The 22,100-nt window shown below is 44.2% G+C and overlaps 2 protein-coding genes across 7 annotated transcripts; one reads left to right on the top strand and one right to left on the bottom strand.

Annotated features, from left to right (window-relative positions):
* The first annotated feature begins 368 nt into the window (after positions 1 to 368).
* Positions 369 to 14,996, top strand: LOC141927858 (A-kinase anchor protein 17B-like). Of its 6 annotated transcripts, none has more exons than XR_012624597.1 (7): positions 1,635 to 1,728; positions 2,700 to 2,783; positions 5,462 to 5,584; positions 7,517 to 7,750; positions 9,010 to 10,525; positions 11,118 to 11,325; positions 13,132 to 14,996. XR_012624597.1 is itself a non-coding variant. In XM_074835189.1 (7 exons), exons 5-7 carry the CDS (start codon positions 7,661 to 7,663, stop codon positions 11,252 to 11,254), a joined length of 1,743 nt encoding a protein of 580 aa, XP_074691290.1. In that variant the 5' UTR covers positions 1,635 to 1,728; positions 2,700 to 2,783; positions 4,996 to 5,201; positions 5,462 to 5,584; positions 7,517 to 7,660; the 3' UTR covers positions 11,255 to 13,068. The 6 variants fall into 6 exon arrangements, 5 of the variants coding, with proteins under 5 accessions (XP_074691289.1, XP_074691291.1, XP_074691292.1 ...); XM_074835189.1 differs by lacking the exon at positions 13,132 to 14,996 and adding an exon at positions 4,996 to 5,201 and having other exon boundaries at positions 11,118 to 13,068; XM_074835188.1 differs by lacking the exons at positions 1,635 to 1,728; positions 13,132 to 14,996 and adding an exon at positions 369 to 432 and having other exon boundaries at positions 11,118 to 13,068.
* On the bottom strand, positions 14,994 to 21,596 carry PGRMC1 (progesterone receptor membrane component 1). Its single transcript, XM_074835192.1, has 3 exons — positions 21,182 to 21,596; positions 19,085 to 19,240; positions 14,994 to 16,962 (listed from the first exon to the last, which is right to left on the bottom strand). The coding sequence occupies exons 1-3, from the start codon at positions 21,504 to 21,506 to the stop codon at positions 16,862 to 16,864; spliced, it is 582 nt and encodes a 193-aa protein (XP_074691293.1). The 5' UTR covers positions 21,507 to 21,596; the 3' UTR covers positions 14,994 to 16,861.
* Positions 21,597 to 22,100: the final 504 nt, after the last annotated feature.

Here is a 22,100-nt window from a genome sequence, read left to right as displayed (position 1 = left end):
ACAGGCCTCTGCAGTGGGGGCTCTCAGGGGCGAGAGCAGGGCAAGAAGCCACCGGGCGGGAAGACACGGCCCGGAGAGCCGCCAGCACCTCCTGGGGCTCGGCCCAGCCCCGCTTTGCGAATCGTTCCTCAAAAACACGCGTGAAATCCCCAAACACCACCCGGCCACCCCGCCCTGGGCCGCCCTGTTCCCGGGGCCTGGCCGCCACAAAATGGCCCCCCGTGGGTGCAGCGCCCCCCTCTCTGGGGTCGAGCCGGGCAGCCGGGCCCGGCCGCCGCCGCCGCCAGCTCAGCTCCGGTAGGCGGGAGGAGCGGGCGGTGCCGGGCCGCGCCCCAGAGGCGGGTCCCCGCGCCGCTGCCCAGCCTGCGCCGCGCTCCGCCCCGGGGTGGCGGCGGGAAGGGCGCGCGGCGACAGGCGGCCGCGGCCGGAGGGGTAAGGGGAGCCGGCCCGCTGCGGCCTGTGGGAGCGGGGCGCTGCCGGCGGAGGGCGTCCGCCGCTGCGGGAGGCGCTCCCGGGGTGGGGCGCGCGGCTGGGCTCGGTGCCCCGCTCCTTCGGGGGAAGCAGCCGCGGCTGTCGGAGGGCGCTGGGGGCTCCGGTGCCGGGAAGCGGCCGCGGCCGGAGGGCTGCCGCTCCCCGCCGTGCCGGCCGGGCCTGGCCCGCGCCCGCCGGGGCACCGAGGAGGGGGGTGGAGCGGTTCCCCGTAGCTCCGGTGGGGCTGCCCGGAGCCCGCGGCCCTGCCGGGACGGGCTGGCGGGGGTCGGGCTCGGCTCGGGCGGGCCGGCCCTCCCCTCCGGCTGCCGGGGCGGCGGCAGGTTCGGCCGGACGAGTGTCCCCCCCACCGCCGCCTCCCCTGGCCCGCGCGGTGGGCGCCGCGGGTCGCTGGGCCCGGGGCGTTTCCGGACCCGGCCGGCGTGCGGCCGCAGGGCCCGGGGGTGCCGGGGGGCGGCTGCCGGGCGCCGCGCTGCCGGGGCGGGAGAGCGCGTCGGGCCCTGCCTCTGCCTCCGTCCGCAGCTCCCGCCGCCAGCGCCTCTCGGGGCCCTGACCGCGGGGCTCCGGCCGGCCGGCGGTGCCTGCTGATCCCGCCGGGGCGCGGGCACCCCCCCCCCCGCTGAGCAGAGGCACCGCGGCCTCTCGGCAGTTGCGCCCATGGAGCTGGGGGTTGGCTTGCGGTTTTCTTTATCCCCACCTCAAAACACGCAGCGTGAAGTAGCGGCGCTGGGAGCATTAGCTTCGAAAGGCCCTTTTATTGCGATATTTGTGTGAGCAGCAGCGCCTCTGATCATCTCTGCTCTCCACTTAATTTTGTGCAGAGCAAGATGAAGAAACTAGTCCTGTCTGTTGAAAATCTATTTAAACCTCTTGTATAAACTTCTCCAAGTGACTCCGGTAAATGCTTTTCCCTGCATGATAAACTCTTTCTGCTACTATGGGTCAACACATACCCTTGCCACATTGCCATTTGCTCATAGGTGCTCTTGCATACCCACCTCTGCAGAATTAAGGTATTTCCTCTGCCTCGAGCTCTCCTTCGGAACCGCTCAGGGGCTGTGCTGTGCACGAGGGCAGGGAAGCCAACTGTCTGAAAAGTAACCTGGCAAAATACCTTGTTTTGTTTTGTTTTTTTCTCTAAGCTAGATCTCTTTCCTGACCCAGTTGATGGTATGGTCTCAGGAACAGTTGTGTTGGTCCAGGGCCTGGCAGGAGGGACCAGCTGGGAAACTGGGGATGGTAAGAGCTGTTTGAGCTAGCAGTACTGTGAGGAAACGTGAGGGGTGCCTTTGGATCAGATTATTCTCACTACTTGCATTTGCTCATATGGACTGTATGGGTGTTTCAGGTTAGATACTGCCAGGCTGTTAATGTTTCCCTAAAGTCTAATTTTGTTTTAAAGTATGAACTTGGCTGACACGTTTTAGGGCGTTTTAAGCTAATTTAGTCAATGTAAAAAGAACTGTGCAGATATTCAGAAAAATAATTTCAGAGTTACTGATTTATCCGCATTTTCTTGAAGGCTATGAAAGGGTTATTGTAGTACATTAGTAACAGCTTGGGTTTCTGTTGCAGTGTTGTGGGGAGCATGTTTAAGTGGTGATAGAAAGTAGGCTTAAAGGAGTCAATTTGCTGTGTATGACACTGATCAAATGAATACTGTGTGTGGGTTTGGGATTCATATGTTTTACACTGGAGAGTGTTCAACTATTGCAACAAAAGTTACTTGGGGGCTGGAGAAAGTGTATCGTGATGAGGGACTGTGAGAGAGCTCTCAAAGAGCTCAAGCTATGTATTTTATATAAGAAAGGTGACTGAGAGGCACCTGGATTATAGCATGTAAGAGGAAAAAAACCAAACCAACAGAAACCCACCACAGAACCACCTAGACACTAAAAGGATGTGAATCTAGTAGAGGAAGGCTTATGAAAAATCAATATCTGGAAGTGGCTTCTATTTCAAATCATGAGTGAGTAAGGAATGGAACAAACTGCCCGTGGGAAGTGGCAGGTTTTCATATCGTCATGTTTTCAAACCAGAGTCAGGTGCCTTCCTGGAAGAGATGCTTCAGCTCAATACAGTGCCAAGTTCTGTACTGTGTTGCTGGGGTAAAACTAAGGTGGAACACAGCACAGGCCAGAGTAAGTGATCCGATGGCCTTTGTGGTCCTGATGAGCTTGAATCTCTTCTAAAATACTGTATCATTTTAGGCCCCCGAGACATAAGAAGTTACTGGGTTTCACAGGAATTCCTCAGCAGAGCTGGGTATTGATCACAGATCTGTAGCATCCCAGGTCAGTATCTTGGTTCCTTTTCATGCATTTAAGTAGCATCTTTATTTTTATTTTGAGTATGTATCAGGGTTATCAGAACATGTGATCACAGAAGAAAGGCATGCAGGTAGCAAAGGACAGTTCAGCCTGCAGTTACTGTGGTAAACCTTAGTGCAAGGGCAAATGTGTTCCTGATGTTACAACCATGGCAGAGTGGCTAAAAGGAAATAATAATTTGGTAAAGGGGTTAAATGTCAAATTCCTTGTGATTTACCTGTTTGAACAGTTAAAGCTTAAAGTTAAGATAACAGTTTATTAATATGTCAGGGTTGATCCCAAAAGCCCAGTAAATAATTCTGTGCTTTGTACACAGTCATGTGATGAGAAATAAATTTCTGATGCTTGAAGAGCTCCTGGCCATGAAGAAGAGTGGGGAAGAGCAAGGGTAATGGTCTGCACTGGCAAACCACTATAGCTTAGTCAGCTCTATGAAGAGGCTTTTGCGCTTCCTTTTAGGTGACTTATTGTAGTAGTAGGAATATGGGTGCAGCCATGATGGTGTAAGGATATAAGTGAAGAGAGATTTGCAAGAATGGGATAATATCAGTTGGTTTAGTAGAAGATGTGAAACGGATCAAACTTTTGGGTACACCAGCTCTTCTTCAGGCTTGACTTTCATGTCTCCAGTTTTAACAGTGGTGTCCTGGATGTTTTACTGCTGTACCTTAAATCTTACTGTGATAGAAAAAATGTGGTTGTTACTTACATTATAGATAGCTTTAGGAAGCTCTTTATCTTAATGCATGGTGGGCAGAAAGGATTCTAGAGACTACTCACTTTTTCAGTTTTGTAGTAAGTACTTTGGGTGTATCTGCTTTGCTTATATGAGATGCTGAAGGTGTCTCTCTATATATATATGTGTACACACACACACACACGGCTGTATTCAGAGATTAATCCTGAGATATTCAGCCTTGCCTGACAAAGTTGTGGCTAATTCTGAGTGCATTTGGCAGCAGTTTCTTAACAGGAGCGATTCAGTGCTGCAGTCTGTGCTGTAGCTGCTGCTTCCAGAGATTCCTGTTTGTGGTGTTGTTTTTTTTTTTTTTAATTACACTAGCTTTTTCTTCAGTACATATGTGGGAATTTTTTCTTCATCGTTCTGAATAAAGTGTAGTCACCCTCTTTTATCAGACACCTTCTTGCACTGCACTTGTCTTCCCCTGTACATTCCTATATTGAAGGCAAACAGGTATTTTCCAGTAATGGCAATATAGTTTTTAACTTGTGACAACCATCTAACAGACCTTTTCATGTTGCTTCAGTGAAAGCTTGTATGTGGCACTCCTGCAGTTCTTTGTATATGTATCTTCTTTTATTTTCCCCTTCGGTTTAGTCTGTATTTATGTTAAAATGGTGGCTAAAAAGAAAGAAAAATATAGCATATGGACAGCATTAAAATATACTAACCTTTACTTGTTACTAGCTGCTGAGATTTTGTGGAAGAAATGGGCACAGATAGTGATTTGCCAACTTTTGCTCTTTTTTTCCTTGAAGTTAGGCCTGAGAAGTCCTTATTAACCAGTGGAAGCCTCTCTGTAAACTTTTTGGACACTTAAGCATGTGAGGGGGAAAAACCTTCTGAGTATCCTGTTTGTACTGGATATAGAGACACTGATATATAAAATTAATGTATCTGAACTTAAGTCCTTTAACAAAAAACCCCCGGCATTTCACTGTTTCGATTTCCTGAAAAATTGATGTGGGTAAGGTAAAAATTGTAAATATTTTTGGTGTGGTTGGCACTGAGACTGGGACAAGAGCTCAGAAGCTGGTGAGACTCTCTGAAAGATACTTGGTTTCTTATTGGTAAGCATTAAGTAGCTGCAGCAGCTGCCCTAATTTGGGTGGTTCTTGGCTAGTAAAGTGTACCCATTCCCCTCTTCTCTGTACCTTTTGCTTAAGGATGTTGCAGGATGAATCCATTTAAGTGCTATGCTTAGCGTGGCATTATAAAAGAAAACTTGCAATCTGTAAGCTTAATTTCAGCAGCCTAATAGCTTACTTCCATAAGTACTTATTAGGGTGTACCCTGTTTGATATTTTTTCCCAGCAGGTAATTTCTAAACTGTGATCTTAAAATACACCTTTGTGCTGGAAATAACACTTCATAGTATGTATTTTTTCAGTGTAGATAGACCTTGATGCAATTTGCTTGAGTGTTTTCTTTCAGTGTGCTCACATCTGGGCATTTGAAGCTGATTAAATGCAGCACACGTCAACAGAATTCATCAGTTTTCAAGGAAGCAAGCATCTTATCCAGAAGATGTTGCTCTAAGAGTCAGTGAACTCTAGTTTTGGCAGAACTGCACAAATCCTGCAACTAGGAATTCTCTGCTGAACATAGGAAGAGCATGTCGTGAATGGGTTTGGCCAAAGGTATGATGTTAGATTGTGAGTCCCTGATGTCACAGCAGGAGGAGACATTTGGGAGTGGGATGTTTGAGCTTGATTGACAACCCAGTGTGAACTTCTGAAGAGATGTTCTAGTATGCCAGGGTAGAGAGAGACATTCTCAGGAGCTTAGTAGTATTTTGGTAGTCACCTGGGGTCTCTCATCTGCTCAGCAGGTTGTCTGTGTTTGTATAAATACACAGCAAACTGGACTGCTAAGTCTGATTCTGCTTCTTCTGTGACAGGTGACTTTTGATACAACCAGACATTTTAGTGAAGGAGCCATAAGAAAGAGAAGCCTGGAAAGACTAAAGCTGCAAGAACAGGAGCACGTTCGAAAAAGGGGGAGAAAGAGAGGGGGTTGAAAGGTGAGAGTGTATTTTTAGAGAATGTCCCATTTTCTTGAGATTTGTTACACTATCTCATACCGAGTAAAATCCAGGAAGAGTGGCTACTGTAAAAATCCAGGCTTCGAGGAGACAGGAGTTGGATAACTTGAAGCAATACTATGTAGTTTTTCTGTGTTACTGCCAGAAAGAAAAGCCTCCTAATTCTGTGTGTAAGGCATCAGATGGATGGGTCTGGGTTATAAGAAAGGGTGGACTACAGACATCCTGAGGTCCCTTTCAGATTGTATTGTTCTGTGGGCCTGGAGTGAGATCAGAGAGCTGTTGCCTCAAATTGCTCTGAGGCTTGATTGCTTAAGGTTCTCATGTGGGCTTTTTGTATTGCTCTGTGCTGCAACATCACAAATTAACGTCTTTATGCCCTGAAGTAAATTTAATGTGATATACATTTCTAGGTGTCTCCCAGTTGGCTGGAAGGTCCAAAGCTAGAGATGAACACTTTTCCATCTTTCCCTCAACCCCTTTTTACATGTTACTTCTTTCATTGTCGTTATCTTCAGGGCAGTGTTCTTAAATTTTGTATATGAGTAATAGTAGTATATTGAAGTTTTAATTCTGTAGATAATGTATTTGGATGGCATCCTAAACTGTCACTAGTAATTAATCATTTTACACACCTTCATGTCTTAAAAAACCCCCACACTTAGAATGTGGAGCATAGCGACTCTAATGCTAGGTCTCTGAAAACATTGCTATGCTTCCATTGTTAATACTTTCTTATTCAAATACTTTTTAAAAATATATTTTTAAACACTTATTTGTGTGAATGTTTTTGTTCCTTGAATTTTCTGGAGTTTTCTGTGACGTGTCATGTTGGTTGTTTGGTAGATCTACTTTCTACAGGACAAGGTTTCCAAAAAATAGTGACAGCTTGTTGTGTTTTAACCCTGGGCAGCAACTAAGCCCCACACAGCTGCTCACTCCCTTCCCCCACTGTGGGATGGGGAAGGGCATTGGAAGGGTAGAAGTGAGAAGACTCGTGGGTTGAGATAAAGACAGTTTAACAGGTAAAGCAAAAGCCGCGCACACAAGCAAAGCAAACCAAGGAATCCGTTCACCCCTTGCCATGGGCAGGCAGGTGCTCGGCCATCCCCAGGGAAGCAGGGCTCCACGGTGGCTTGGGGAGACAAACGCCGTCACTCCCAGCGTCCCCCCTTCCCCCTTCTTCCCCCAGCTCTATATGCTGAGCATGATGCCACATGGCCTGGGATGTCCCTGGGGTCAGTTGGGGTCAGCTGTCCCTGCTGTGCCCCCTCCCAGCTCCTTGTGCACCCCCAGCCTCCTCGCTGGTGGGGTGGGGTGAGGAGCAGAAAAGGCCTTGACTCTGTGTCAGCGCTGCCCAGCGGTAACGAAAACATGCCTGTGCTATCAACACTGCTGTCAGCACAAACCCAAACCACAGCCCCATACCAGCTACTAGGAAGAAAATTAACTCTACCCCAGCCAAAACCAGCACACGTTTCAGCTGTAATTTATAGAACAGTGGAAATAGTCTTGTAACACCTCTTAAATGGGGCCCTCATGCTAATGTCCAGGGGAGATTTGTTCATTTAAGAATTAGATCCAAACAATTAGTCTCTAGTTGTGTCCTTGGAGACAATAGGTTATGTGACTCTGTCTTGGTAGTGCTTGTAAAGAAAACCCTAGAATACAAACCATTTGAAGAGACAAAGAACTTTCTAAACGTGTGCGTCAGTTGGATGCATGTCATCTATGTGCCATGTTTTTTAAACATGTTATTCTAACAAACAAGATTCCTTGTTAGCCACATGTGGATTCTTGGTGACTGGTTGATTATTATTATTAGCACTTCAAAGACTTGCATCCAATTCCCCAGGACTCAAAATGTAAGACAAGTGTCATCTAAATTGTCCCATATTGATAATTACCTAGAAAAAGACGTGATGAAAAGAAGTTCAAGAAAGAAAAAAGAAAGCTAAGCTCGAGAGGAGAGAAGAGAGGCAGATAGATGGAGATGAGAAACATCCCCCCAAGCAGCAGAAGGTACCAGCTGAAGAACAGCAGTGGCCAGAGAATATGCCTGAATGGGAAGAAAGGAAATCCCTGCTAGCTCAGAGAAGAGTGGAGTCTGTCAGACTGCTTACAGTGCTGTTAAACCGTGTGAAAGTAAGATTATTTTAAAACATATTTTAAATTTTGAAGACTGTTTATTAGAGCTTGAATAATTCACTAGACATTTGATGTCTTGATGCTGTGCAGAAGAATGCCTCAGGACTGACCGAACACTGTGAAGGCCTGAGGTCTAAGTCTTGTGACAATCTGCTCTCAATTGTCAGAGATGACAGTCTTGTCCCAAGAGCAAAGGTAGTGCATTTCCACCCAGAAACTTTCCCTTGTTCAAAGCCTTGTCATTACTGAGTAAAAATAGGGCTGGAAGGGCTGTATCAGCTCTATTAGACTTGATCCAGTGTTGCAAACAAGGAGTTTCGGGGTGGGGATGCAAATGAAGCAGTCAGTGCTTGTTTTGGTCTCAGGTCTGCAAGTGTCAGAATTAAATTGACAGGATTATGCCAGTTGCATTTCTAGCAGCCTCTTTTGTGGCCAGCGCTAAGCTATCAGTTTTATTTCAGCATGATTCAGCTAATGTCTTGAGAAAGTCAGCAGAGGAGGGATAAAAATTTGAGTGTTTTGTGCACAGATTAATGTTTGGAGGTTTATTTTAGTGCTTTGGGCTAAAAAAAAAGTTTTAAATGAAAACAGGGGTTTTCATTTCTCAGGGGTGCTAACATGGCTTTGTCTTCACTATTTGCTAAGTAAAAATTTGCTTGCAGCTTTTAACAAGTACATGTTTGCCCCAATCCTAATGTTAAAGATTTCTAAAGGACTATAATTTTCTAAGAGTTGAAGTCAGAGGCTACCCTTGCCATTCTGCGTGAGCTTTAGGGCCCCATAACATATGACATTGGTCACCTTAGTTATGAAGGTGGTGTGTTGAATAAACTGGTTTCACCACTTGGAAAGCTTTAGATTGGTTGTGTTTGGACCCATTTAAAACAATGTATAACAAAGTATTTATTCTAAATAAAATATTTTATCTACAAAAATATAGTAATTGCATGCAGTACTAGTTGTGACGCTGTGATCAAACAAAGAATAAATATTTCTTATGCAGTTGCAGTGAGATGAATTGATTGAAAAGATCACTTTCATATTGAGAGTGGAGCTTTCTGAGATGATGAAATATCTGTAGTTCTCACTTAGGGATACTGAGATTGTATGATTGAGCTCTGAACTAAGCCAGACTGATCCCTAACCTGTGTAATTCTTCTGACCATGGGACTGCTTGCTTAGGAGTTTGCAGTTTAGCACTCTTTATAGCGCTCAATAAATGTACATAATAATTTTCCTGATTTTTTTATTTGAAGGATTTTGCACAGTTGGCAAGTCAAAAAGTGGATCCTTCATTGGGCATAAGGAAGGATGATTCCTTTTCTGAAACAGCATTAAAAGGCTTACATCAGGAAGTGATTAACTCCCAATATACGCACAAAGAGTTGAAACATAAGGAAGAGTTTAAGTGCCCGTTAACCCAAAAAGGTGGCAGTTTACATAGTGAGGAAGGAGATGAGAGTAACTTCCGAGCATCTGCTTGTCACATAGTCAGGACGATTTTAAATGACCCCTGTACAGCCCCACGTTCTGACGGACTGCCTGACAGAGATGCGTACAACTCCTTTGGCTGTGGATCTTTACTGATTACAGTTACACAAGACTGTAGGGTCATCGAATCTCTCGATGGAAGGGACTACCCAACACTGAATGTAGTTCACGCGCAGACAGTGTCTGATGAAGATGGTTGCAGGAAGCAAAAGGTTTATGAGACTGATGAATTCATCCATTATTTACTAAACCACTATCAGACACCACGCTATGCACGTGTTTGCTTAGAGCCAAAACCCACTGTGAACAAGTCCTGGTGGAAGAGAGTGGTGTCTGATGATGATAGTGGTTTTGACGTCAGCTTGAGTAACAGACACGGTCAGCACTTCAGAGAAGTGAGTCCTGTCCAAAACCTCAACAAGAGGAATTGTAGTAGCGATGGTAACTGTAGACTGGTGATCACTGTTGGGGAACTTGAGTCATCAGACACAGTGTTAGAAAACAAGGCCTATGGGGGTAGGCTTGCAAAAAAGTTGGAAGTGCAGAGGAATGACTCCCTCCCTGTTGATAACTTACCACATGCTGAACCGAATCAGTCTTTGGATTGCACTGCTGTTGCTCATGATAATGAATTCAAACAAGAAGATGGTAGTGCTGAAGGTACCGTACCATACAAAACATGTAGATCTGCTTGCAGGTTAAAGGATTTGTTGGAAGAGATCGGTGATTCCGAGTACTTCAGAGAGGCATGTAGTGACTCAATGAAGAGAACAGGAAGAAGGTGTGAAGAAATTTACAGCGATTGTAATAAAGGGTGCTTGCCTGCAAGACCTGAGGAAAGAAAATTACTGGTTTACCTTAAAAATGTAACTCTGGAAGGTCAAGAGAAGGAAAGCAGCAAATGTAACTTCTGTTCTAATTCTGTCTATGAGGGCTTGGCAAGGCAATGTGAACATGAGCTTAAAAAGTCATGCAAGAGGTCTGTTAGTAAATTAAGACATGAAGGACAGAAAAGTGAGAGACAATCCAGGGAAGAGGAGAGAAATGCTCGCAAAATGAAGAAAAAGCGAAAAAAACTTTCTTCTAATCTTTTATCTGATGAATGTGGCTTTTCAGAGACGGACAGTTGTGTGCAGCTGGAGTCGCTCAGAAAGATACAAAGAAAATGTAAGAAAATGTTCCACAAAAAAGTGAAATTCAATGCACTTCACACCGCCATGGCAGTACCAGATGTTACCCCTCGTGATGGCTTACCACTTCAGGAGACCCTCCAGAGGACAGGTGAGAAACAGGGACACCAGAACTAAGGTGACTGACTTTGACACGTCTCTAGCAGGTGAGGTTAGTTGCCACAGTTCTTAGCAATGAATGGTAAGTGTTTTTTAAAAAGAGTTTTAAAAAGTGTAAACATGGTGTAAAAAAAGAGTGCGACTTCTCTGCAGTTAAAGGTTTGTTCAGTTTAGTTCAGAAACACTACACACAGCTGCAGCTGAAGAATAGTATTTGTCTATTTAATTGGATAGCAAAGTGTCTGTCATGGGCACGAGCAGATAGGTGGTTATTCTGTTAGTAACAACAGGTGTGCTAGCAACTCAAAATGCTTTAGACAACTAAAACATTGTTAGGCAACTCAGTATGTGGTACATCTGGGTTGGAAGTACTGTCTGAACTTAGTGAATTTATATACAGGTGGTCATCTGATCTCCATACAGGATTGCTACATTTCTGGCTATTGTTACACACAACCTTTCACAATTTTCAGTTTGTTGGTGGATACCTTACAGCTACCTCCCCATACCCTTCCCCTCCCTGCCCACCCCACCCTCCCCCCCCCAACTAATTTTAAGTAACTTTTTGATATACTTATCTGCAGGAGATGAAAGGAAATTAATGTTGAGAAGAGAGATGGATGCAGATGTCAGAGGATGCCCTCTATTTCCTCTTGAGATAATTCAGACAAACCCCTGCTCAGATACTTTCTGTGGAGCAGAGCCCAGAAGAGGATGCTGAACAGCTACTGTATAATAGCTCCTAAATTTTTACATAGGAGTGGGAGAAGAAAGCCCTTTGACAGTTAAAAGGTATATGAAATACTGGGGTTTTTTTGCTTAGGTAATTCCTTCGCTTAGAATATCTAACTGGTGTAGTGAGCCACAAAACTAGAATCTGTGTTTGCCTTTTGAGTAACAGAGGACCAAAACTTTCCCCAGCACCAGAAGAACTTTCACGGACCAGTTACTAAGGATTTGAAAGATCGAGATCGTGGAGTGTTATACTCTGATTAAATGTAGGGAATCATGTAAATAGCAAAGTTACAGTATTTAGTAGTAACGAGTCATTGGAAAAAAATCATAGCTATGTAAATCCTAGAGCAAGCATATGAAGTGCCTCCTCAATCAGATTGTTAAAATGATGGGACTGAAAGGTGTGGGGGACATTTATACTCAACTGTGGGAAGTAATAGATTTCCAAATATGAAAAAAATCCCATCTTCTGTAAAACCCACACTGGAAAAATGTGTTTTTCCTATTTACAATTCTAGAGGTGTTTCTGAAAACTTGCTGGTCTTTGGGAGGACGGATTTCGCTGAACTTGTGCTAGATGTAGTGCTTCCAGGAATCTGAATGATTGTCTAAGCAAAGCTCTGAATGTTAGATGGTGAAAGGGCAATGCTTGTCAGCCTGCTGACAGTCCCCATGTATACGCAGGTTGAAAATTTGTTCATGAGATTTTGAAGGCACAGGTAGTGAGATAGCTATTTAGTATGAGTTTGCTTACAAATAATTTCCGGAGGAATTGTGAAATGTTGTCAGGCTTGTGCTGCATGTAGATAAAAATGTGAAAACACAGTCTAGGAGCTTGAGTTATAGCCATATTTATGCAGCTGGCTGTATTTAGAAGACAGCCACAATTGCTTTTGGACAAAGTCCCTTAGCAAGATATCAAGGACCAGTTCTACTAAGTTCAATACACTGATTATTTCAGCTTTCCTTTTAGTATGCTTTATTTATTAACATGTCAATATACTAAGTTAATGTGATAATGTTGCCTTCATTACATAAAATCTTACCCATGTTCATAACTTCTGCTCCAATAAATAGTAATAAAAAAAAATTGTAATTGTTCATGGTAGATAGGTTCTCCCCCAGTGTTCAATACTGGCGATTCCTACAGGCTTTAAGCCAGGTTTTATGTCTTCTCTGTTCACATGTTCAGATGTTGAGTGCCTTTTCAGGGTCATGAATGACAAGCAGTTGCTACTCAAAAGTACTGTTAATCTATTACTTTTATCTAAAAAGATCTTATTTTCTTGACAGAAATATTTTCTGACTATTTTCGAGAACATTTATGCCCCTTTTAAGTCTCCTTTTTAGTATTTTATACAACTGTAATGAAGATCAGCTATTGTATTCGTTGACCATGTAAAATGTTTCGGTTGCACTGACGTGACATACCAAGGGTGTTTTTTCTCTATGCAATATTTGCGGATTAAAGATGACAAAACTTCTCCCTCTGTCAATCTATAGACAGTTGTGTGTCCATGAGTACCCATTTCCCATAAGACAGGCCTTTTGATTACAGGTGAGGAAGTATTTCTTTTTGGTAATCTGGGGGAGCAGGAACTAAAGATTTCCTTTGGTGTAAATTTCCAGTGTTTTATCAGCATGTTGTCACAATATTCAATATCAAATAAATACACCAGTTCTGTAATTGCTTCTTGCGTTCAACTATATTGATTGAAACTGGTAAAGCAAATCCTCTATCTCCAAGTCCTCATTTGTGTAAAACAATGTTAGTGAATAAAATATGCGTGCACTTAAAAATGTGAGACACCATTGTAATCTTCATCCTGAAACAGAACTTTTGTCTGTCTTATCTGTTTACAGGTGGCATTATTTAGAACCTGTTTACAGGTGGTGTAATATTAATTCCTTACATGTCCTATCGACACACTTAATTTGAGCCCCATCCTTTCATATACTGGACTGGTCAGTATAATTTTATTATCCTGAAGGCTAATCTTTAAAGATAGATACAACAGTTTGCTTTAAAACGTTTAAAATACATAGCTTTGTAGATTAAATTTCAGTAGTTGTAGGAATAAATGTCACATCTTGAGTGTGAAAGTTACAGAATGTTTAGACAACTAGAATATTTAATAGGTGAAAAGATGCATTACAAGCAGCATTTATATAGTTCAGCAACGGAAATCTAAAACATTGCTGGCGTAATTTCACAGCTTTCAGTTTGAGCCTGGCGTGTGGTGTTGTACTTGGTGTTTCAACAAGTTGTGGGTTTTTTTTATGGAAACACTATTTACTCTGACATGTATGAAGTAGGGCCCTGAGACTGCTGATCTTGCAATCAAATCTGACTTTCTGTGCAGAACTAATGAAAATGCATCCTAATAGAGCTAGTGAGAACAGAAGTCTTCTCAGGGGAGCTGTCTGAGCTAAGCTTTGTTGTTGGAAATACATTGCCTGTTGGTTGTACCTTGTGCTGAATGCTGAGGTCAGAATCCTACAGGCTGTTTTTAAAGCAGAAATACACAATGCCCATTATTACATCAGTCCATCTGCTTGAAATACAAGAATACAGCAATTAAGATAGAAAGCCCTTTCTTCTTAATCCAGAGATTCCAGGCAATCCATAGAAGCACCTCACCTTTTGTAAAACCCCTTACATAACTCGACATAAGCATTCATTACTGAACTTTCTTTGTTTAACTGAAAGAGCAGGAATTAAGAGCTAATAAAGATGATTAAGAGCAGGTAGGGTTCAGATAAAAGAGCATCTGAATTTTACAAAGCAGTTGACAGTATGCCAGAACTGGTTGGAAATGAGATGCTATTCAATTGTTTTGATTTGTCCCAGAGCTCCTCAAGTATGCCTTGGTGACACACCAGTAACAGTTCAGATGAGGGAGGTTGCTGATAGTCTCTGCTCTTAGTTGGTCATCGTGTCCTTCTTGGTTAATGTACAGTCCGATAAGCTACCTGGCACGGTTCTTGCTTAGTCATTGCAGCCAGTCTGCAACTATTGAAGGAAGGGATCAAGTTGCAAAGAACAGAGTAAAAAAGAAGCTAAAACCCATCCGTTTTCTCCAGCACTTTAGAAGAAAATAAAATGCGTGGCTGCTGCTTCATGAAACCACTGCTTTATGACTCACTTCTTCCCCTTTCACAATAAATTGTTTTCTCTGAAAAAGTAGTAGTCTTACTGAAGTGTAATACTTTTTTCCCAAGAGGCACAGATGTTTAATGTTAAGCTTTGTCTTGTGTTACTGAGAGATTTCTGTGTAGTTTTTATTACTGTTCTTTGTGATGCATCATGTTGTAATGTACAGATTAATACTTAAAATAGCATTCAGTTCCTCAGGATGTGTTATAGACTAACTTAAGAGTCAGATGGTTGGGTCTACTGAAGGGTAGGCTACAGCCTAGCCTAGTTCCACTACATGACAGCCTTCAAAAGCTCCGTCTTTTGCTCAGTGTTAACAATTACTTGGGCCTTTTTATGCCAAACTCATTTTTGCAACAGCAAAGCATATTATATAATGTGAACATGTTCTATATTTAATATTCTGTTATACTAACAGAACTGCATTTACCGGCATTCTGTTAGAACATATTATACTTGATCTATGTGTTGGATAATGTAAGACATGGGAGAAAGATAATATAAAACTTGAAACATTGGGGGAGGATTAAGTATCAGATTTAGTTGCAGTAAATAAAACCAAACACCATCATTATGCAAGAGTATTTTATTTTCTGCCTTAAATAAAAGCACATTTCTGATTTGAGGTAAACCATTAGTAGTAGTTTGCAAAGAGTATAAATGTCTCTAAAAATAAAATAGCAACACAAAGGTTGTGACAAGATTTACATTTGTTTCTAGACCTTCATTAGGTAGTTCATACAATACCACTTTATGTAAGCTATCTGGCTCAAACAACTGCACTCTTCATTTGAAGGCCCAGTATAACCCAAAGAAGATGACAGCGTTAGGACTGAGGGAAAGTCATTTGCTCTCACCACGAGTGGTCTCAGGCACTTTAACATGTTGTGTCAACTCGTTATGAAAGCTGCTGTTGTGCAATGCACTACTTCCGAACAATTTTCCCTAGTTTACACCTTCCCACTCGGGACTCAGTTCACCATTTTGGTCGTGTTGCCAAATTTGAAACAACTTGGCTGGACAGCTGAACCAGAGAAGCTAAATGGTGTGAACTATACCAGCCAGGCACCCGAGCAGAATCACCTGGACAAGAAACACGTTTATGAGTGGTCAGCAAGCCATTAGTTATCTCCATGGAATTTCTGAGAAGGTTTTGCAGAAGTGTTTTGGATGGTGAAGGAGCACATTTACATTTGTCCTTGGTCAAATCCATTTACCCAGCCCCCTCTGGTAGGAGAGTAGGTTACACAGTCAGAACAAACCTAGTGATTAACCACAGATGTGAGCAAAGAGAGCAAATAGGTAAAAAGCAATTCAAAGGTCAGGTCCTCGTGTATAGCGTTGCTGGTTATGCATGAGATTGTGCCGTTTCTTGTAATGGCAGCGTTCCAAAGCAACAAAGGCCTCAACACAGAAATGGCTTGCGCCATGTTATTTTATTCTGTACAGGAAACTTGTATAAGTTACATCGACCAGTAACATTCTTCTGCTAAAGCTGCGTGTACAAGAGCACTTGTTAATCATGCCATACCAGCAAGTCTTCTTTTTTAGGCCTAGGAATCAACAGCAGGTGATCTTCCCTGTTTAATTTCATTAAAATTCACAGAAGAGTTTTACCGAGAGGAAAAGTGAATGAATAGTAGTCCAGTCAAGTTACACTTCATGGTGTACCTGGTTTCTAGGGATGTCTAGTTACACTCAATATCTAAAACTCTGTAACACTTCAGATGTGCTTTAAAAGTAAACAAAGAATATTAATCCATGCATAATTATGCATGACTGAATGCATCAAGTATTCATCAGTCCTTAATAATTTCGTAAGTATCTAAAAGTGATTTAACCTCTCAAAAATTCTTGTGTTTTTTTAAAGCAGTTAGTGTTTCATCTGTAAGCCACTATGTAACTCCTTAAAAGCCAAATTATCTTATGCGATATTGAATTACAGTGCACCACAAATGAGTATGATGCTTCATGGACAAATAAAATATAGTCCCTTTTCTAAAGGAATTACAACCCGAGGCCCAGATCTTGCAGAAGTTAAAACAAGATTTAGTGGAATTTGTGTTGCATGTGTGAAATTACTCTTGTGCTTGCGTCCACAGTGCTAGGTTGTTAAAGAAAAACTGGATTTCAACCTACTCTGCACTAAATAGTGATAAAAGAGAAACAGTAAGAGTCCTTTATTGCCAAAATTGCAGTTTACTTTTGCACAGACGTTTTTTGTGCATACTTCAGATTACGCAGGTTTAAAGGAAGACATCTTAGACCTTTAGTAGTTTACCACTGAATTTGAAAAGGAAACCTTTGAAAAGAAACAATTCACTGTAACTCTGGACCTTTTGTAAGCATTGCTGATGTTGCAACTTGTAAAACAGAAGTGGAATGTTACAAATGATCCTTTATGATTCAAAATTAGATTGTTCCTCACTGCACTCTCTAGTCTTTCTTTGCATCCCGGGCATCTTTTTCTTCTTCATCAGAGTATACAGTGGGTTCCTCCCCTTCCTTCAGCAGTTTACCAACATGGTGATACTTAACTGGGGGAAAAAAAGAAAAGGAATCCAAGTCATTATTCTGTCCTGAAGATGTAGCTTTTTGTCTGTTTATGTCTGTTTCCTGAATTAACAAAATGCCTATACTATATTAAAACAGCTCTCAGGGACTTGTTCCAAGCACTGGGGGGAAGGAGAAAAGACAAAATCAAGTACCTGAACTATTAATGTTGTAGTAAGTGTAAGAAACATGCAGAGTGAATGTAACAATAATTCTTCTCCTATTGCCTAAGCCAAAAGATGAGTGAATGTAAAGACGCATGTAAACTGAGGGACTCATCCAGCTAAAGAAGCAGAATCCTGGATTAGATTATTTCTCTTGCCAGTGTCAAAGCTAGTTTTTCAACCAATGGCATTGTTAGAGTATGTTATGTATTATACCCACACGCACATACATATGTGCACACATGTATACAACTTTCAAGGGTTTTTATTTTTTGTAATATATGTTGAAAATATCCAATAGGACAGAAGAGGGATCCTTTCTCCCAAAGATAAAGACGGATCTGTTATCCGATTATGCAGCTAAGCTTCTGCCTTGTATCTCTTTTGAACATGTGAAAACGCCAAGATCATATATGTGTAAGAACTGAGAGCTGTGCAATGTTGCCCATCTGTCAACTTCAACAAAGCAGAGGATGCCTCCGACTACAGGTATTTCAGAATAGCGTTGTTATAATTAATAAGAATTGAAAGCAACTAATTGTCAAATTTACTAGAAACATAGGAATAGAAAGAGTGCAGTTCACTGTCAGTCCTGATGCCTAACTCTTGAAAAGGTAGAGTTACACACTAGTTTAAGTCATATACTTGGCAGTATAGTTCTGGTTTCTGTGACATACTTGTTAGCATAATAAAACAGCCATTCAGTGTGGCATGATTAACAGTCTTGATTAAGACAGGAAGAGCGCCAAAATACTAGGGGCACATCAGGTCAGAACTGGGATGTTCTAATGATGTTATGTAGAGGAAAGCTCCATTCTAGCTAGTGATAGTAAACCATTAATACTGAACACTAGATTTAAAAATAAAACCCATTTTATTTCCACTATACTACTTTTTTCCCATCATCTCTCTTCTCTCTCTCAAAAAAAAATTAATCAAGACAAACAACTGATACACTTATTTTTTGTCTTATCTGAGTAGAAATAATCCCGTTAATGTTCACTTGCTAAAAGGCATCATGAGATATGGAGGAATTATTTTTCATCAACAAGATCACAATAGGAAAAAAAAAAATCGTACCAGTGGGCATGCCCTGGTACAAGGTCGACATAGCAATTTCCATAAAACTGTGGTTTGAAGTTCCCCTGAGCAGCAAGTTGAGGCACAACACAAAACAGCTGGAATTGCCTTTTTAAAACTTCTAATACTAAGCATGGAAAAACAAGGCAACTATGAAAGTGACTTCCTTCTGTTCATTTTAGAACAAGCATCTCAAGTGTGCAAGTTGCCTTTGTTCCTCTGCCACTCTGGCCATCACTGGTAACGACCAGGCTGCTTGCAAGCCCAGAGGTGGCATTTGCCCATTCCCGATCACCTTCTGGGGTAGAAAGTCAGCTGGATATAGTTGTCTGTGAATCTGATAAAGCCACCACCAAGGCCATGCAGAATAAATTTATTTAGAGTAAAAAAAGTTATATCAAGAGCTCCAAGGGGAAAAGGCCTAGTTTAAACAGTCTTCAAAACTCAAAAAACCCAAGAAGTAATAATTCACATGTTATTCTTATTTCTGAGAAGCTGAAGGGGACATAATCATTTTTCAGAGCATTAAAATCTAATTGTCTCTACAGATGGTGTCTTAACTATATCAAAACCACGCTCTTAATTTCCAATTCCTGTCAACTTTTTGGGTGGTTTTACAGACCTTATCCTATGACAGAGTGCTTCCATCTTTCCTGTAGTTCTGTAAGGAGCAGAGGGAGGGAGAACACAGGAGAACCTGACATTTCTCTTAATTCATTTGAGTAACAGTAATTCTAGTAATAGTAACTGAGGTATTAATTCAAAGTAAGTTTTCAGACTGATGCTTCCAGCTGGTAACCATTGCTTCCCTTATCACATACTGGTTAGCTACTTCTTTGTAAATAGGTTTAAAATTGCTTACAAGTGAACTGTGACTCCCAGTCCCTCAAGGTCTCTTGCTGTGTAGCGTTGAGATCAGAGAGGTCATCATAGTCATCCTTCAGAGCCTCCTTATCCAGGCAGAAAGTGGCAAGACCTCGGGATGCATCTCTTCCAGCAAAAATCCCATACGGGCCGTCTTCAAAAGAAAAACATAAGCAGCATTAATAGAGAGGTAATGGATGCTGTATGATCTTCATGGATCAGAGTCCCCAGACTGAAACAGATGACGAGTTCCTACCCTGACCTGTGGGTCAGAGGTGCCTCAAACTTGTGAAATGTTTTTAAGTTTTATTCTACTTGGTAATAAGGGAAAACAGAGGAAGAGGACAAGAAACAAAACCATGGGAAGAGATACTGAGTTTGCTGAAACAACAGGACAATGAACCACACAACAGTGCATGGAACGTACAAACGGTAAGAATAAGCATACAAATTGGGAAGCACATCCTCAGAAAGAGGAACAGAGGAAGGATTTCTAAGTCTGAGGTGAAATGGAAGTTTTCTAAGAGATGCTCCTGACTTAAAGAGCTGAAAGGACGACTTGACAGAAAATGTGGTGGAGATACTAGAAGTTACCAGCTTGGGAGAAACATCTATGAAAACTTTCAAAATGCAAGATGAACTCAAATGACCAAAGCATGCAACTCACAGTAGATCAGAGATATCTTATCAAGACAGGCTATTGCTAAACTTCATTAATGATTAACTTGCTTGCATGACAAGCCGAAAATGGAGATATCGCATGTTGCAACTAGACATTGAAAGTTCTTTTTAAGGGAGCTTAAAGAACTTAGATGTGAACTCTGGTTACTGTAGAGAGCATGCCATCTTCCACACCTCACAGAGTGAGCTTTTTTCCTAAATTCATCAGAAGAATCTTACTTTTCCATGAAAATGAAAACCAAATTAGCCAGACACTGTGATGAACCATTCAACAATTACCAGACTAGATATAATGTCAAGGAAGGTAGCATCCAAAGCACAGTCTTTAAGTCAAGTGGCTTTTAGTTTGCACAAATACAAAACTGCACATCTAATGCAGCTGTACGTATCATCTTGACTGCTGCAGAATGCAAAGTTACAGTCCAGCATCATTCAGCAACAGTCTCCAGTCCATGTTTGGGCCAAAAGTATACAATCTCATCATGCTTCTAACTACGTGGTGTCTCCTGCACTATTCTCTGAGTAGCACGGGCAGCTCGCTACAGCAGCTACCAGCTGTCTGGACAGCTCAAGAGTGGTTATGCCAGACAGATCCTGGTACAAATTGGCAAGCCTCAGTGAGGCTTTTTAACAGAAGGCCTCTGTTAAAAATCAAAATCCTTGCTGTAGTGGAGGTGATTCAACTCTTACACCTGGGTGCACAAACCCCCACCCACCCCATAGCTAGCTGCTCTGTAAGCCTCTGCATAGCTGATTCAATCTTCCCATGTTTGAGAAAGCTGGTTTAATGGAAATTGGTAGGTATTTAGTAGAAGTATTATGCAATAGAGTGATGTCCACTACAGTTGGGAATGTAAACACTGAGAGAACACTTCTGCTGCCTGGCATCAGGCAAAGGCACCCGAGGCCACCGAAGCTGCCCAACCCCGCAGCGGCACAACCCCTTATGGTACGTGTAACCTGCCCTGGGAAAATAAAGACAATAACGAAGCCACGCGGGCTGGCAAAGCCAGAGTTTGTACAACTCCCTGCGCCTCACCCGGGGAGGCCGCTCTCCCCGCGCGGCGGGCGAGCTGCGCGCACCCTCCCGGGCGCCGAGAGCCGAATCCTTCCCAAATCTCCGGCTGGCGAGCGGGGCCGAGGCACGGGCAGCTCCGCCGCGGCCGGGAGGCGGGTCAGGCATCAACGCGGAACACGCCGATCCCCGCGCCGCAGGGGGGCAAATTCCCCCGCCAGCACCGGCCCGGCGGCGGGGCGCGGCCGGGCCCGACACCCCCCCCCCCCCTTCTCCCGGCGCCCGAGCAGGGGCTTGGGTGGGCGGCGGCGGCCGAGCAGCGGCCCCCGCGATCCCTCCGGCCGCATCCCGGGCACAAAGAGCCGGGGACTCCCGGGCTGGGCCCGCCCCGGCCCTCACCGGGCCCGTAGAACTTCCTGCCGCGGGTCACGTCGAAGACTTTGCCGTTGATGGCCATGAGGATGCGGGGGTCGCGCACCCCGTCGTAGGGCCGCAGCTGCGCCAGCGTGAAGTCCCGGCGCTTCATCTTGGGCAGCGGCGGCGGGTCCGCCTCGCCCGGCGGCGCCGCGGGCCGCTCGCCCCGCAGGATCTGGTAGAGCAGGAAGAGGCAGAGGCCCAGCAGGCTCAGGTTGAGCGGGGAGCCCACGATCTCCAGCAGCAGGCCGCCGCCGCCCCCCTCGGCCGCCGCCTCCTCGCCGGCCACCGCCACCTCCTCGCGAGCCATCGCGCTCGGCTGCGCTCCGGCACGGCGGGCTCCGGGGCGCGATGCGGCGGCAGGGAGGAGGCTCCGGCCCGCCTCAGCGCGCTGAGGGGGCGGGACGCGGCCGGCCGGCGGGCGGGCGGGCTGAGGAGGCGGCCCGGCCCGGAGGGGCCGGCGGCGGCGGGAGGAAGGGCGGGCCGAGGGCGGGCTGAGGCGGGGACGCGGCGCCGCTCGGCGTCTCGCCCGCCTCCGACGGTAGGTGGTGGTGTGAGCCCGGCGGTGGCGGTGTGAGCCCGGCCGTGGCGGAGACCCGCGGCCCGGCCCGCAGCTGAGGCGAGGACGGCTCCGCCGAGGGCGCCGCCGGCCGCCATTCCCCGCTGAGGCGGCAGCAGGTCAGGTCAGGCCGCTGCAGCAGCTCCGTGGCACACGGTTTGACAGAGATTTTGACAAAAATAACCTCGGAGTTGCGTTAGACCCGTGTCGGAGCCAGCCGGCCCCTTCCCTGCCTCGCTCCTCCAGTGCAAGGGCACATCTTCACCTTTCTGACCGGGCTGTGTATTTTTGGAGTGCTTACTGGCGATCGTGCCAAACTTAAAGTAGGAGAAAAGGGAGGAAATT

The sequence above is a fragment of the Strix aluco genome, chromosome 10, assembly GCF_031877795.1.
Source record: "Strix aluco isolate bStrAlu1 chromosome 10, bStrAlu1.hap1, whole genome shotgun sequence".
NCBI classification, from domain to species: domain Eukaryota; kingdom Metazoa; phylum Chordata; class Aves; order Strigiformes; family Strigidae; genus Strix; species Strix aluco.
The sequence above is the reverse complement of the archived record's forward strand: the minus strand, read 5'-3'. Positions and strand labels throughout refer to the sequence as shown.